General features: G+C 28.0%; 1 protein-coding gene across 1 annotated transcript in view; it reads right to left on the reverse strand.

Annotated features, from left to right (window-relative positions):
- senju (UDP-galactose transporter senju) overlaps window positions 1-18102 on the reverse strand; it is a 41590-nt gene that overhangs the window by 18840 nt on the left and 4648 nt on the right. The window contains exons 2-5 of the mRNA XM_075368480.1: window positions 16424-16541; window positions 6071-6117; window positions 2746-2885; window positions 398-616 (exon numbers count right to left, since the gene is read on the reverse strand). Of these exons, the coding sequence (XP_075224595.1) occupies window positions 398-616; window positions 2746-2885; window positions 6071-6117; window positions 16424-16541 (524 nt within the window). The remainder of the gene's footprint in view (window positions 1-397; window positions 617-2745; window positions 2886-6070; window positions 6118-16423; window positions 16542-18102) is intronic.

Here is an 18102-nt window from a genome sequence, read left to right on the forward strand (position 1 = left end):
AAATTTTTTATGATTCGGTACTCTTTGATATGGATAATTTTCCGTTTCACACACAGCAGTCAATCCACTTTTATACTTTACCATATGTTAACAAACATGTCCATTAACTCTCCAAATGAAAACAAATTTGTGTCACTACCCATTGTGTGTGACTGACCAATCAATAACAGTACAAACACCTATAAACCTAAAAACCTATATTATAATATTTTTTTAGAATATACCTTAAATGTTACCTCACGTGGAGTTATAGAAATAATATTTAAATTTTCAGCCTGTAAATGAGACAAGAGCATCCTACATCAAACATTTGATGTATAAATTATCGGGCAAAAATAAATAGTTATTAATCAACAGAGTAACAAACAAAGAATAAATAAAAAAATTTATTAAATACCTGAATAAGAATAAGAAATAAATTGATGCTAAAAGGTATCCCAGTTTCCTTATTCAAAACAGATGCCTCTGTAAGTAAATTTACATTTAGGTGACCCTGAGAAGACAATATTACTTCTTTACCTGGAACTGGAATATGGATTTGTTTTAACATACACCCTATTGTTAAAACAATCAATGATATCCACTGTTTTCTACTTAATTGTCGATTAAACACAATCTGAAAAAAAATTATGGAGATATGTTACATACAAAAAGAGAATATGGAAACACTAAAACTGTTCTTAAAGAAAAAACAAATTAATGGAAAAGATTCAAAACTGAAACAAGTCATCTTTTAAATACATAATTTTGCAACGAAACCTCAGTTCATGTTGAAATCCAGCATTCCCACATACACATACGAATGCATGAGTTATAGAACATTACACTCCATTTTCACTACATCAAAATAGTAAATATACAGCCAAGCAATTAGCTAACAGCTGAACATACCAGATGACAGAAAAATAAATAGGCAGCTCCCAAAACATTATTAACAGATAACAGCAACTATCAATGAATAGCTAAAAGAACATATAAATTATTAAAAGATACAGAAAATAGCTAACATAATTTGAAATCTTTAATTTTTTTAAACAAACCAAAAGGTAAATATTTAAATTTAAAAAAAATTATATTAATTGGATAATTAATTAATGGTAATAAAAGTCAGCTAAACACAACTTCCCATTAATATTTAATTTATAACATGAAATTGACAATAAAGTCAACATAATTGTATGCCAGGTTCTGGCACAAGGTACTCCACAGTTTCAAGAATGATATAGATTTTATTTTGCAGCACCAATAGTGTTTTATGCATGATCTTGAAGCAACAATGATTAAATTTTGTTTACATATTCTTTGTCAGATAGCAGCTGCTTTAGACTGTTGCACAGCCCAAGCTGTTATGAGCTATGTTAATTCAGTGTCATGGCGACATCACAAGAGAAAGCATAGGGGGTGTACTGGTTTGCAGAAATAAAATCAATGACTGTCATACAAAGAAATTATAAAACTGTTATTTGTACTGGTTGTGTTATCTATATAAAACTACTAGTTTAATATAATTATGTTTTTATTCAATCAAAATAAAATTAAATAGTTTCAACACAAGAAGATAGTGAACAAGTGATAAATCAAAGGTTATTTCCTAGGCTGAGGAATATAATCATCTTTAAACTCACTTTCGTATGTCTCTGAATTGTAGTCTATAAAGAATTTCACCTTAACCGATATTTTAATTGATTGTTCATCATTTTTACCCAATAAAAACATAAAGCACTAGTTTAGTACAAGATCACGTGAATATTTAATTTTACTGTTTTATTCTTTCTATAGCGTTTCATATTAGGTTGAATTAAATTCTATCTTTTAAGTTTTACCTAATGAATACGTTTTCCTACATAGATTTTATAAGAATGTGTAAATATGAAGCTTCCATTATTTTGTTACTTCATTTAGGTAATACAATGCTGTCTAACTTCACACAGTGATTAATAAATCTAAATTTGAAGATGTTTGTAACATTGTGGGTAACTAAACTGAGTCAGTTCTTTTTATTTTGATGAAAATAAAACCTTACAATGAAAACAGCTTGGAACCTAGTTACATGTTTAGTTGTAAAGAAGTGTTTCATTCACAGTTTTTTTCCATTTACAAATCATGTGAATCAAGTGAAAATGAACTGTTGAAATTTTTAGCTATCTGTCTCTACATTAAATGTAACAACACTTTTATAAGTGAAAATATTAACACTAACAAAAAAATTAACAAGGGAATGTAGTTGTGGACTTCAAAGAAGAAAACAATGCTGATAAAAAAGGACAGTTATATTTTTCTGTACGTATTCCTATTCCAAGTTGAAAAGTATTTAAAGATAATACAAAAAAAAGTCTATTGAAGAACTATTCAAACATCTGTCGATAAATTATTGGATATTTCTCTGAAAACAAAATCTAAGTAGTGTTAAAATATTACAAATCTGTTTTAAACAAAAATATTATGATAATTTCTGTAAACTTTGTTTACACAAATCATAAGAATTTGCACATGACAAATAAAAATTCTGTGGTGCTTATTCTGTTTACATTATAAATTACATTACAAATGAAGTTCTTAAGTTTTATTAAATTTATACAAATTGTACACATCCCTTCTTACATTATATATATATATTTTTTTTAAATTTAAACTTAATCTAACACACCTGATTTTACCTTAGTGTGAAAAATTTAGTGCTGCAAAATTTGACTAATATTTTATAATAAGTAAAACGGAAATAAAATACAAGTAAAGAATAAATACCTGGAAGACGATGCCAGTAATGACAACTCGTAGCTGTAGCAAAAGATAATATGTAGTTGGATCAAATACTGATAAATTGACAAATGAAAGGTTGTTGTAAAAACAGTACAATACAGCTGGTACAAAATATAGCCATAACACTGTAACAAATAATTTTATAAATAAATATTTAATTTCGACAGGTAAATAATTTTTAGATTTTTGTCAATAAGGTCAATTGTAAGCCTTAATATTAATAAATAATAATATATTTTTTAATCATAAATGAGTAATGTTGTTCAGTATGAATAAAAACAGAAAATATTCCAGCATTTACCTGAATGGATCAAGGGAATCCATGCTAAAACCTTGATCAGAAGAGGATCACAAAACGCATAATCAATAATAAATAAAAAAGTGGTTAAATTCTACACTAATACCAAATTCAGTAATGCAAATACGTGAGTATACAAAAAAAGAAATAACAAATTACTTTCCCAAATGTTTTCTGGAATTTATGTACTGTAGGTGCTAATAATAATGGGTAGACATGTGCAGAGAAATCATATAGAGAAATAATACCAGGGAGGGAACAACAGTCCTTTTAACTAATTAACTGATGGCAAATCAAGCCAGAACAACAAAAATCAAGCCTCACTGCTTTTGGCTTTGAATAGTTAATAGATGATAACAATGTACATATAACTAGAACTATATGTTCATAGAAAACTTTTACAGACTTTTTAAAGGAAAAAGTATTACTTTCAGTCACATGTATGAAGAGGGGAGAAACTGAATTTTCTTTACGTTTTACATAAGAGGAGTATAAAAATACCATTCAATTAAATTGCTGTTTCCTTATATATTAACTTGTAGGTCTATGTATAAAATTTTGTACAATAAAAAAATTTGGCTCTAAAACACAGTGTATCTGAAGTTGTGCATGTGAAAATTTGATGAAGATTGGTCAAGTGGTTGTTGAGTTATGTTCAATTTAAGATCGAAAAAATTTGTGTGGGGCAAGTTAGAAGCGTAGTTCATTATGATGCTGCAAGTTGGAACACTAACGTTTCTTTATCTATTGAGCCTATTATTAGCAATATTTCTCAGTGAATTCAGGTAACATTACCTACTTTTTGGGTCATGATGACTAGGTATATGTTTAAGCGGGTCAATAGGAAACAAAATAAAATAACAAAAAGTTGGTCTTCTTGTACAGAACTGCACAAGAGTTTTGTCCTCATTCCTTTCCTTTTCAATTAAATTATTACCATAGCTTTGTCTTAGATGAATATTTCAAGGTGTAGTAGTTACCTTATAAGAAATTCTAATCATTAATAATGTCATCTGAATAGAAAATAAGAAACAGACATTTAAATTAACATATATATTCTCTCAATTTAGAATGTGGATTGGTTGGATAGAAGTTTTTCATACTATGTTAATTTATGATACATAATTTTTTAAAACATTATTGTTTGGCTGAATTTAATGTTCCCTACCAATTTCTACAAAATTTTGTGGATAAAGAGTATTTTTTTTTGTAAAAGAGATAAGAAAACATCTTTGCCCCCAAGCTCAACAAAATTCCAGGAGTTCCATCATTCCACTTTTTGGTATTGCAATGGTTACATATTTTAATCATTTATCTCTTTCAATATCTTTCAAATTTAGATAGGGCATTTTAGAGTGATAATCAAAAGCTGATTTATAACCTAACATATTACTTGAAGGTTGAACTCTATTTTGAGCCAAGCATATACATTGCTCTTCAAGTCTTTGAAAACATTCTGGAATAGATTCACATTGTCTATGATCATAAATTCTAACAACCCTAGAAGTACTTCTTCCTAACTCCAACCTTTCTGACCTAAGTATTATGAAAATATTATTACCTAACTGAAAGTACCAAATTAATACCAATTACATATATGGCTCACCCTTGTGAAACTACTTAGATCAGGATATAAGAATATACAGTGCTACTTTGTTTGCAAATAGATGAGTTTTCGTAGGTCACTGACAGATTAGTATATGCCATTAAACTTAGTAAAACACATAACTTTCTGAAGAAGTCGATATTGATATCAAAATTTACTACTCCTTAAATTATTAAAACTTTATTAAATATGTAAATAATTAGCATTCCCTTTAATTTTATTACCATATTAATTTGTTTTTATGTATATTACAATAATAACATAAACTGATATTTTACACACAATAACATTATACTTGGTATATTGTATAACTGTCTGGAGGCAGTTATAGGCAACAATTGATGTAGAAAATGACAATCAACATAGACAACTTAAATTTAATAAAAGAAGATCTAAGTAATTCATTTATATATTTATTTTTTATTTATGATTTGCATAGTGGTAAGGTTTAAACTGTGGTGAACATTCTGGGGTCATATGAAAACTACAGTTAAAATTTTGTAATGTTTAATCATGTGAATATATATATATAAATATTTATATCTAATCCAACCTGATCCACTAAGAACAGAAATATAAATTAAATAAGATGGCATCCCTTATTTTTTCATATCTTACACTAGCGCTTTTGTGGCAACCCACATCTTCAGTTGTAATTTACGTTTTAAGTGTTTGTATCAAACTACATACTATACTCAAGTACAATTAAATATATATAAACAAATTTTTAATAATATATGAAAAATGTTTTTATAAATTTAAATTAAAATTAAATTCAAGAATTAAAGTAAAAAATTATTTAAAAAATCACAAATTAAAAAGGTTTTTTAGAATAAATAAATTATAGAAATTAAAAATTAAAAAATGTTTAAAAACTACATATATAAAAATATGATGAATTAATAAAAAATTAAAATAAATATATAGGAAAATGCATCATGTATCTTGGCTAGCCAATGTTATAATAATGTGTGGATCTGAATTAAATTGGATTTATGCATTATCATTATTTTTATCTGAAAAAGTGCTGCCATCTACTGCAGTCTTTATAAGTGAGTCATCTTCATATACTATTTGCAAGTTGATCAAGTTAAATTTCCTTTTATATTTATATATACATACATTTTTGGTAATATTACTTATATTATATTTCTTGATTTCCAATATTTCCAAATTGGTTTGAATATCAGAAATAGAATGTTTCTTGTTGATGAGGTGGTTAGCAACATATTTTAATTCTTGAATTTCAATTTTAATTCGTAAAAAAAGTCTTAAATATTACTAATAAAATTATTATTATAAATATTGATGAAATTTTATTATTTAATAATAAAATATTTTATTATATTATTGATATTTATCAGTCATTTTTAAAATCAATAAATATAGGTTAAAGATATATTTACCAGTTAAATGATTTGCTGACTCCTTCCACAACATGAAAATGGGATGACTGAAACAATTTAAAAAATAAAAATAAGTATCATTAAACATATGCTAAATATGTAAATAACATACCTTAGAATATCTGAACTGATACCAATTCACTATAAAGGAATGCAGGTTTTCTGGTTTTGCTTAAAGCAGGCTAGAGCTGCAATAAAACATTATCACTGAGTAAACATTACCATTTTTTTATGATTATCATTTTTTACAGCAGAGGAGGAAGTAGATAATTATACAAAGTTAAACTTTGTTGACAAGAATTTTAGAGAAAAATGAGAATGTTACCTAAGTATTATGTGTGAAATTATTTCAAAGTAGTATAACATTTTTTTAATATCACCTAAACAATGGCAAACACACTGAATGACAACAAGGAACAATGATTTACTGCTCAAATACAAGTTGCTGGATAATGGAAGTTGGAAAAGGGTTGTTGAAAAGTTGTGGCAAAGTAACTGATAGGCTGTGTCCTGGGTAAGATGTTTAACTGCACCCCCCTGCAACCCGATGGTTTCACAGCATCTGAAGCATCTCAGGGAGTAGCAGAGAATAGTGGGGCTGTGAAAAATACTGGTAAGTCACTGGTTGTGTATCTTGAAGTTAGTGTTGATGCCAATAAGAAATTGACATTAAATATCAAGCAAAGCACATGACAAAAGAAAGTCAAAAACAGCAAAGCCTATCCTTTATAAATAAGGGTGAGGGTCAGCACCTGGTGCCTAAAAACTGGTCCATATTGGATAGGAGAAGGAAATCCCCAACAGAAGAATTCTGCTTCTCCCAAGTTGGAATTAGGCGAGGTGTTGGCAACTCCACACTGTAAAACACACGCATATCAGGAAATAATCAAGGAGCCTCGGGTTAAGACTGGTTTTTACAATAAGCAAAATGGATATGGAAAAAAGAAAGGATTTTGGAAACAGAAATACATTATAAATGCATAAATATGGATTGTGCAAACAATGTTAAAAGTGAGAAAAATGGCAGAGATTGGTGAAGAAATGAGGAAGTAGCATTGAGGTTGGGTGGAGAGAAAGTGGTAGAATAGACAAGAAATATCTTACATTACTTTATAGTGGTGAAAAGGGAAAATCTGGTAACATGGGACTGCTTTTATGATAAATGCTAAAGTAAGGAAGAGTCTCTTGGCCTTTGAACCTAAGTCAGAACATATTTGTAGAATCAGGTTAACAGACAGATTTAGAGATATAACTATGATTTTTATATGTCTCACTGAAGAAGCTGCAGATGAAATTAAGAGGTGAATTCTACAAATGCCTTGCCATAGAATGTGAAAAGATACCAACCAAAATATGATATGTGTTTACTGTTGGGAAATTTTAATGCAAAAGTGGGAAAACAGAGCAGTTCTAATAATTGCTAGCAATCTCTTCATGCACAAGAATATACATTTGGGTACTTGGAATAACTGAGACAAGTACTGTAAACCAGACTGATCATGTGCTAGTGCCAAAAAGGCATATCAGTTAAGTAGTCGATGCCATGGTGGCTACAGGTCTGAACTGTGACTCAGACAGTGGTCTGAGTGAGATGGTAAGAGTTACTGTCTTATGAAGGATAACCTTGGCAGATAAGAGACCATAAATGGAAAAGGCCAAGGTGAAATGTAGAACTCACCTTGGCTTTTTCTGAACAATCTAAGGATGAAGAAAAAGGAAGAACTATCAAAGCAGGTTGGAAGATAGGGTAAACACTGTTGTGGTGGCAGAGGAAGAAGTGGAGAGAGATATAGACAGTGTGTGTAACACAATGATGAAGACAATGGTGGATGCAGCAAAAGAGACCATGGGAAAAAGTGTAGGGGGACGGAATGCAGAATGGTTTGATGATGAATGCAGGAATGTGATTGGACAGAAGAATCAATGGAGGCTAAGAGTGATACAAAGATAAAGAAGACGGAATATTGAAGCTTATAACGAAAGTAGAAAAATAGCTAATAAATTATTAAGAGAATACTTGAAAAAGAAACTGCAAAATGTAGAACAGTTTAACAGGACTAATGAGGTTACAAAATCCTACATTTCTAGCTAGAGATGTTACATGTAAAGACAAAGAAGAAGATAATGGAATTATGAGTAGAATATTTTTAAGAGCTTTTTCAGACTGAAAAAGCACAGCATTGAAGGGCGGTACAGGAATTGAAGGTTGGATACCAAAGTATGAAATCGCAGATGTGAAGATTGATAGACCCACTCTTATGGAGGTAGAAAATACTGTAAGAAGACTTACAGTATTTTTAAATGGCAAAGCAGCAGGGGAAGATTCAATAATTCTGGAAATCTGGAAGTGGAAAGCTTATCGAGTGGCTTTTTAGATTAATTTTGTTGGGCTGGGATAAAGAAGAGATGCCAAAAAACTGGATAAAAGGCCTGATGTATCCAATGTAAAAGAAAAGTGAAGCAGAATTGTGCTAACTGCAGAGCAATCATGTTGGATGTTGCATACAAAGTGTTTTCAAGTATACTTCCTGACAGAGTAAGTTCTTTTATAGAAGAGATAGTAAGAGAGTATCAATGTGGCTTTCAAAAGGGGAGAGGAACTGCAGATCAGATTTTTGTAATATGATAGACAATGGAAAAATGTTTTGAGTATGGTATAGATCTACATATGCTGTTTATAGATCTAATGATCTTTTGACAGGATCCTCTAGCCTTTGACAGGATTAATAAAATCAAAGTATTGATTATTAAGGAGAGCTATGGAATACCATGCAACTTATAAGGCTTGAATAAAAATGACACTTTTAGACAGCTCAGGAGTAGTACTGATGGGAAGTAAAGTAAGCTGAGGGGATAAGGTGGACAGTGAGATTAGACAGAAGATGTAATATCAGCATTGCTCTTTAATTTGGTGTTTCACAAGGTGGTAGGGGAACTGAATTTTAGAGGAAACATTATAAACAGAACCATTCAAGTGCTGGAATATGCAGACAATATTGTCCGAATTGCTAGGAATATGTATACCTTACTAAATGTATTTGATCAGTTACAGAGAAAACAATTAGAGGTGGGGTTACGAGTGAATGAGAGGAAAACTAAATACACAGAACAGATGAATTAGTAAGTAGATGTCTGAAAACATGCAAAGCTTTACGTACCTCATAACAGAAATTACCAAAGATAACAGAATTTCTGAATAAATAAGGAAATAATCCTGTTGAGTAACAAAGCATACTTTGCAAACAAGAGATTTTAAGATCCAAAGTAATATCATGCAATAAGAAAATAAAAGTATGTAAAACTTTAATATGACCAGAGGTAACATATGGTTGTGAAGGATGGATTGACAAAGGCAGCAGACTCCAATGCTTTAATGGTTTTTGAGAGAAAGGTAGCCAAAGAACATATGGATCTATCAATGAAGGAGTGGGGAGAATGAGATATAACAATGAAATAGAACAAATACTCCAGAATCAAACTATTGTTAGATTGGAAAGATCAAGGAAGCATTGGTTGAATGAACTGCTGGAGGACTTGAGGTAAATGGAAGTGCTGGAATGGAAAGCAGTAGTCTCCATAGAATGGAGGGTTGGAGGCAAATTGTTGAAAAGGCCAATTTATAATTAATAATCATATTTATGATTATTTTTCAACTGTTTAACACATCGTTATTACCTTCTATTTCTTAAAAATAAAAAAGTGGATAATGAAACCTTATAATGAATTATTCAGTAAACAGATTATTCTTTTTTGGAACCTTTATTTTATCTTTTAACACTAATTTCAGTTTACAATGACAATGTGGCAAATATTTTTCTCTATCTGTCAAAAAATAATGATGATAAAAAAATTTTAACTAGTAAAGTTAATAGCCTAAATGTGGTTAAGTTTCAAGCCAGCGGTGTTTAATTTTGGGCTTACTTATTTCACTGGATGCACAGCTAAATTTAATGACTATCAAAAAGGGTTTATATTTGGTCTACATTTTTAAACTATATTTATCATAATCAAAGATAAAATGTATAATTACATTTGAAAATGTATAATTTATGATGTAACAAAAAGATTCATCTGATTTCAAAAGGCTTTAACTCGGCAATTATTCACTGCTAACAAACAAAACATACAGCCTATAAGAGAGGAGATTCTGGATTTTCACTTGTGTGCCTTCATTATGACACAGAGTGTGTCAAGATGGCAACCCTACATCAGAAAGCATTCTTTGTTCTGCTCTTCAACAACTGTGTCTACGACTACTATGAAGTGCGATTTATGTAGACAATACCTCCAACAGTGAACCTCCTATCTCACGCCAGCTGATCTGGCATTTACCACTAGCCACCAAGGTGGCTCGATCTCACTGTTTTTTTATCTTGTGAAAGGTTCCATTTGTGTGCCCTCTCTTCCAGTAATTATGGACGAGTGCAATTATTGTCTAGATGTATGCTGTAAATCTGGAGGGAACCATATTAAACATTTTTGATAATTCATATTACAATATGAGTACAATTTCATATTCAAATATGCATTTTATAATTGACGGCACAGTTGTATGTTGATGAGTTTTAAAAATAAAGAATTTTGAATTTTCATGAATCTTTTTGATAGACACTGTATATTTATAGAACATGTAATTTAAGTATTATAATTATAACAATATAGTTGTGGTAATAGTTTATAATTGTAATATAATGTAATATTATTTATTTTGCATAATATATGTATACAATTTTTTTCTCAGCTGTCTTCAGTAGATATCTTTCTAAGATGTTATATGATTTTTTGTATGTTCACTTTTAGGGAGTAAAGAAATGAGAGGTTTTGTAGAAATAGTATCTTGTAAGAAATTTTAATTATTTAAGGATGTTTTTGAGGGAACTTCAATTTAGTCTTAATCTTTATTTGTTTTGGTTTTTAATTACTTTTTTATTACATATAAAATGGTCATTTCCTGGTGTGGTAATAATTTTTTTAATAAATTTTATTCTTTTTCTAAAGACTTTTATGATGCTTATTTGTAATAAAGTTCATATTGTGTTTTATGTTTAAGTTTTGTGTTTTAAGTTTAAATCTAATGTAAAAGTCAAATTTAAATTTACTCAACTGTTCCTTTTGTTTTTTAACAATTAACTTTTTTATTAACTAAACAATTAAAACAATTTTTTATCTCATTCACAAATATATCAATCTTTTATTATAAAATTTCTATTATAATCTTTTAATTAGAAACAGATTAACTTCTAACTGAATTGATCTTCCTACTTACATATATTATTTCTGTACAAAAAGTTAAAATAGAAATTTATAAATTTACATATATTAATACATTAACTTTTCTTAGTTTACACAGTTAATTGAAATTTATAATAAATTATCATTTATATTATGTTTTTAATTTTCAGCAAGACCACTTTTTGATATACATTTTTTATAAATATTATATACATGTAATTAATATAATATTAATAAACTGTTGATTGTTGATTATATAGTTTTTTATCTGTATGGTTAAACTCAATATAAATTTATAACCAATCTTACTTCGCTTCCCTTGTAAGTTGCTGCCTACGTAATACTATTTGGTTACAGCAGTTAGGTTTTAAAAAGTGATACTAAATTTTTTTAACATTCTGAATGGCCAGGTGATCTCCCTATTCAAATGTAGCTGGGTACTTTGTAGATGTTCTCAAGGATATTGTTAAATTTCTGATAATTACAGAATGTAGCAATAACCATTATTTTAAACATACCCTTACAGAATACCAAAGCTGATTTTCATGATACACAGTGGGATATATACTGTTAATCAACACTTATTAATATCAAGATGCTTGTAAACAAAAAAACTTAACATGTTGCTACTCTAAAAAGTATGTTGTTTAAAAAGCCAATGGATGCATCTCATTCTAATTGTAGATAATAAATATATAACGGATAATTAAACCTGAGTGTAGCATCAGCAATTATACGTTATCTCCTACTTTATTGATACAACCTTGGACAAAAAGTACAATAACTCTGTACACGGAAAAGATTGTTTAGGCATTAATTTTACATGACTTATCAATTTTTAAAATATTTCTAGTTAATTACTTTTAACTTGGCTATCTCACATTTGAAAAAATATGTTACAAGTGCTGCTTTTATGATGATGAGCAATGGTTTCATATCTATTTTTCATTCATAGTTTACCTTCTCTATTTCTTTTTACATCATTTAAGTAAAAATAATTAATGATAATTTAATTTTCAAAAATGTTTTGTAACTTTTACTTAACAGATTTTTTTCAATTATTCTGTTTAGAACATAGAGTGCATATGTATACAACATAATGTTATCACAATTATATCACCTCATAGATAGAAAAAAGTTTAAAAAAATAGTTATAATGAAATGAGAGAGAGGAATAATCATGATTCTGAAGTACTCTCTAGATAGGCAAAATAACATGACATAAAATAATATTCTGAAAACTGGTTTATATCTCCTTATTAAGTATAAGGGTTTAATATTTGTAAATCCTTATACTTTGAAAGGATACAACTGAAATATGTTAATGTCTAATAACCATAAATAACTGATATCATTAAAAATAAAAGAAATTCCTTCAAATAAATATACGAACCCAGTTAATAAATAACCAAGATCAATCTTAGAAAATCAAAAAATTTAACATTTTATAAAATCAAATATCTCTTAATCTTAGTTATTATTTATTTTTTTTTTAGTTTAGAACACCATACTTTTTTCAAAAAAAATTATTTTTTGTAGAATTTTCAGTGATAACGGTTTATTTTTTAGTAAAAAGTATCTAATGCATTCTTAAACTTTTATGATAAACTTATCTAATCTTCTTAAGTTTACATCTAACTCATTTGTCTGCCTTCAAAATAGAATCAGCTAATCAAAGTACAAGTATTTAAAGTCACAATCTCACTGACAATAAAATATTTAAATCACTGACAACAGACGAACCCCAGCTGGGCAGCATTTGCTGCATTTTACATAATCAAAATTACCTATCTCAATTAATAAAAATAAAATTAAAAATAAAAGTACTGAATTAATTAATTAAACTACTGTATTAGTGTTTGATTATGCTGTAATTTTAGATATCTTTTCAACCCAAGATCCAGTTTCTATTAAAAAGGGATACAAATTTTACAATAAGAAGATTTTTTTATATACTAGAATATTATGCATATACTATATATATTTTTTTTATTTATCATTCTTATTATAATAATTTTTATTTTTTATTAATTGAATTAAATTCTTCAAACAATTTATGGTTACATTTCTTATTTTATTATAAATCTTTAGAAATTATTGGATCCTCTTCTAAAAAAAAAAAAAAGAATTGAACTGAATAATTGTTTTTTTATTACTTTCATTCAAGAGGCAAATGATATTTATAACAAATATTAAAACAAGAAATTTTATGCTTCCAGACTTCTGGAAAGTTTATATGTTATTACTTTTTATTATTTGGGCATTTACCTTATTTTCATTTCTTATTAAATATTTAATTTTTGTATCTATACATTCTTAAAAAAATGTAAGTTTGAAACATGAAAGACTCTACAGCGATTCAATTAACATCAATTTTAAAATATGTTTTCAAATTAATCTCCAAATTATAAAATGACATTTAAATTTAATTCAATTATTTTTTTAAATATTGTAATTATAGCTTACACTACTAATTAGAAGCAATGTATATAATCTATTGTTTCTCCACAGAAGCGTTACAATTGCAAAAGCATATGAGTGACACTATTAGAATATTCCTAAAATAAAGAAAAATATTTTATAATGAACAGAATATTGGTATACCGAATATCACCTGCATAATTTAGGTGAAAATTTCACTTTTATTTTTCTCTTCTTCCCATCAACGTAATAATGATTCTTACTCAAAGAATGGTACAATTAATTCAGAAAATGTCTAAATGATGAAGCCCCCAACTTCAATTAAACTTTATTAAATAACCCTTTAATTAATAAAAATTGAAATATAGTATAACCTTTCTTATTTAAGATTATATCTAGATTATTTCATAACCCAAGAGCAAGAATCAGAAAAGATAATAATCTAACATTCTTTAAAATATTTATTTCCTTTAAATTTCAAGCAAGAATAGAAATTTATTTAACATATTAATTATCTATGTAAAAAAACACACGTGTAACAACATTATACAAATAAAGAACTAGGTTAAACAATTATTGAAATAAGTTCGAAAATAACATTATGATCAAAAACTTTTACAGAAATTTTAATTAAAATGTAAAACTAGCTGCCACTTGCCAATGTTAATTAATTTAGTGGAGAAAATTATCTAACATTTGTTTTTTACTACTTCTAGGAAAATCCCATTAAGAATACAAATATTTTATTGTTTAAGTGTAGATAACATTTTAATGACATAGTGAGTCTGTGATTAATCATCAACCTGACTAATTATGGTAGGATACTACTGTGGCAATAGAAAGCATACACACGTTTAGGAAATTTGTATCATTTATATATTTATTTGTAATGAACTATACTTTGTTGAATGGTGACTATCAATCAGTGGTTAAAAGTGTTGTCATTACTGTTCAATTGTATTTTTTTAGTCTAATGTAATACTACAATCTTCACTATCATCAATAAACTGTGTTCATAAATTAAATTAGGTGTTTTACGTCAATAAGAAAATATATTAAATTACAATTTAAAAAAAATTGCAAACTATCACAATACCCAAATAAAGAACTCTGCTACACAATTATTGAAATAAGTTCGAAAACAACATTATGCTCAAAAACATTTACAGAAATTTTAATTAAAATATAAACCCAGGTGTCATTTGCCAATCTTAAATAACCATCATTAGTAGACAATGAGGAAAAAACATATAAAATGTAATAAATAATAAATGAAGAAAGAAAAAAATAATAAAAAATATTAACTGACAAAAAAACAGCATTACTAAACAGTATAAAGCAAGTATTTGAAGCAGTTCCTTCTAAATATAAGTAGAAAATAAAAGTAACAAATACATACAACTTTATTATTTTTCTCAAAGACAAGAGAAAGTATAAATTTAATAAACAAATACTTTTTTTTTAACCTCCAGGTCTGCAGTCAAGCAATTCTTTCTGCAGAGGATGAGATGAGTGTTTTGTAGCGTGTGTGAAAAATGCCATGCCTGACCGGGATTCAAATCCAGGACCTCCAGGCAAAAGGCCGAGACGCTACCACTCGTGCCACGGAGGCCGGCAATAAACAAATACCTAAATTAGTTTGAGCACAACACACAACTCAATGCATGCTTCTGATATAAGTTGAATAGATAAAATTTATCTTAAGAAAGAAAAAAAAAATGGCCTGAACTATAAATAAGATATATTCCTGCTCACGAATGTATGAGAACAATTTTCCCTTTCACAAAAAGATCTTAATAAATTTCAAATCCAAAAAAGCTATAAGATATTTGTCCCTTATTAAATCCTTTATCATTAAATTTCTTCATCATCAATGATTAAGTTTCTCAACTTTCTAACATCTGTTGGTAATGTAAATTTTTATCTCAATGTATATTTTTTTTAATAATTAACTAATTTTATGCAAAGTTTTTAAGCAATGGTAGCTACAACTGATTTTGCGATCTTCTATAGTTATAATAAGTAAAATGCTGCTTGAAAAAGTTTCTATCTTTTTTTATTTGTCCTGTTTATTTTAAATTGTAATTATTGCTTTAATAAATTAGTGTCTTCTCTTTTGGTGGGATTAGTTTTATCTTTAGCATTTCTGAGAGCTAATGCTCCAGTTTTCTATACACAGCCATAATAACAAAGCTGTAATTTTTTAACTTGTTACTACGAAGAGGGTAACAACAATGTACAATTTTTTTCCATACTTTTCCCAAACCTATATCTCCTTTTCTTTTAAGTAAAATAGTTTTGCTAAGTTTTTTATAGCTCTTTTTCTGTATGGTCAAAAAATCAATTAGAAAATTATTAAATTGATGGATGCTTTCCCTAAAATATTTCAAGTAAAAAATTGAATATATATATTTCAACCTGATTTATGAATAAATTCCAATAAAAACATTATTATTATAATAACTCTGTTGTTATCTTTACCTAATCTCATTATCTTTATAATAATTCTCATACTGTGATAAGAAAAAAAATTACAAAAACAATACAAATGGGATTATTAATGGCATCATAAAACCATTATTATATCTTGTTTTCATCAGGTTTTACTTCTTACACATTAAGGGATCAAATACCATACAAATGGAAATATATACACAAAAGTTTAATTACATATAAATCAACAAATAAAAATTTACTTACTCTTTGCAGTACAGAAAGACTGATATAAATAATTTGGTAACTTCTGTTAACAAAACAGCCAATACAGTATTGTAGTTGTAAGCATTGTCAAATCTTTGTGAAGCAGTTACTAAAAGTCCTATAACAGATAAGTAACAATACAGTTACAATTTAAAATGAACTAATTTCAATATTAATACCAAAAATATAGGTAATCGCACATTATTCTACTTTATTATTCAAGTTAATAATAAGTGTATTGCAACACATTTTTTTCTCAGAATGTATTAAAAGCGACAGCCTAGTTGTGTAAGGATTTGGGAGTTTTAAAAAAATGTTAATTTCTCATTTCCAAGGCGTAGTAAAATTTAAGTAATACAAACACTGTTATCTACCTTTATTAATAAATAGATAATAGTTTGAACGAAAATTTTCTATATGCCGGAGGAACAGAATCAACCAATTATTGAAAAAACTTATGAAGCCCCTAAATTTTTTAAACATGTAAAACTTTACAAACATATGTAAAAAAATGTGAGAATACTTGATGATCAAAACAATCTTTTTTGATGTGAATAGTTAATTTCAAAATTTAATTACATGAAAAATAAACTAAAAATTACCTTTATTCTTTCCCATAGCGGGAAAGTAGCTGGACCTATTTGGGTAAGCAGATTATTTAATTAAAAACAGAAGAAGCTCCAAAACAGGCCATAAATCCAATTTCTGTGACTTCTCATTGGTGAGTCATGGCATTAAGATTTAGCTTCTACTTTTTTTTATGGACTTTAGTGGACATCTAGGATATTCATGAATCAATCACATTTCTGATTAGCCTTTACAGGCAAAACACCAAAATTGAGCCAAAAATTGTTAAGATATTACCAGGGAAATCTACAAGTCCAAGCTAACAAATGTTTCATGTTACAGAAGAACCTGCAGTTTTTTCCTTAGAAATATGTTAAACATGTTTTAAATCAAACAGTGTAACTTCTTAAATTCTTATGCTTAAATCAGCGTAACTTCTAAAGTAATAATACAACTCGTTAAGAATGGGTTACTTTGTTGTAACACAGACACTATAAAACACGTTTAAGTATGTACAACATCAGAACATGTAACAAACACCTTTGTTACATGTACCTGTAGAGCACACATACAGATAAATTTCACCTATTATGCAAGTCACAATTTTATGTGCAGGTAATATACAAGTTATGACATAAATGCCTTCAATACAATAAAGTTCACTATTATGAATTTTTCTATTGCACAGCACTCTTTTTACCAGCAATACTTCTAGTCCCTTCACAGTTCTACATCAGAGAAATGCATTTTAATTACTCTTTTGTGGCAGATACAATTTTAGGAATCCTTCTGCAGTGCTGAATCTTTCAGCCTGCTTATAAAAATGGCTGTCAACAATCATTTATAGACAATAATCAAAAGAGGATAATGTTTATCTACACTGCAGAGGAAGTTTGTATCCTCTGATTACAAGTGTCCTTTGACTATCAAATAAGCCCCTTATTACCCACTACACTTAATATCACATTTGACTTTAGAGTTACCATTTTACTATAGTTTTTTTTTATTCTATAACAACATCCTCTAAATGTATAACTCTATCATCAGATAAATATTTAAAATTAATTATTCACAATGTGTTAAACAAGCTGATGTAAGAAAAAATTCCATTT

Source organism: Lycorma delicatula, chromosome 6 (genome assembly GCF_047948215.1).
Source record: "Lycorma delicatula isolate Av1 chromosome 6, ASM4794821v1, whole genome shotgun sequence".
Taxonomy (NCBI): Eukaryota; Metazoa; Arthropoda; class Insecta; order Hemiptera; family Fulgoridae; genus Lycorma; species Lycorma delicatula.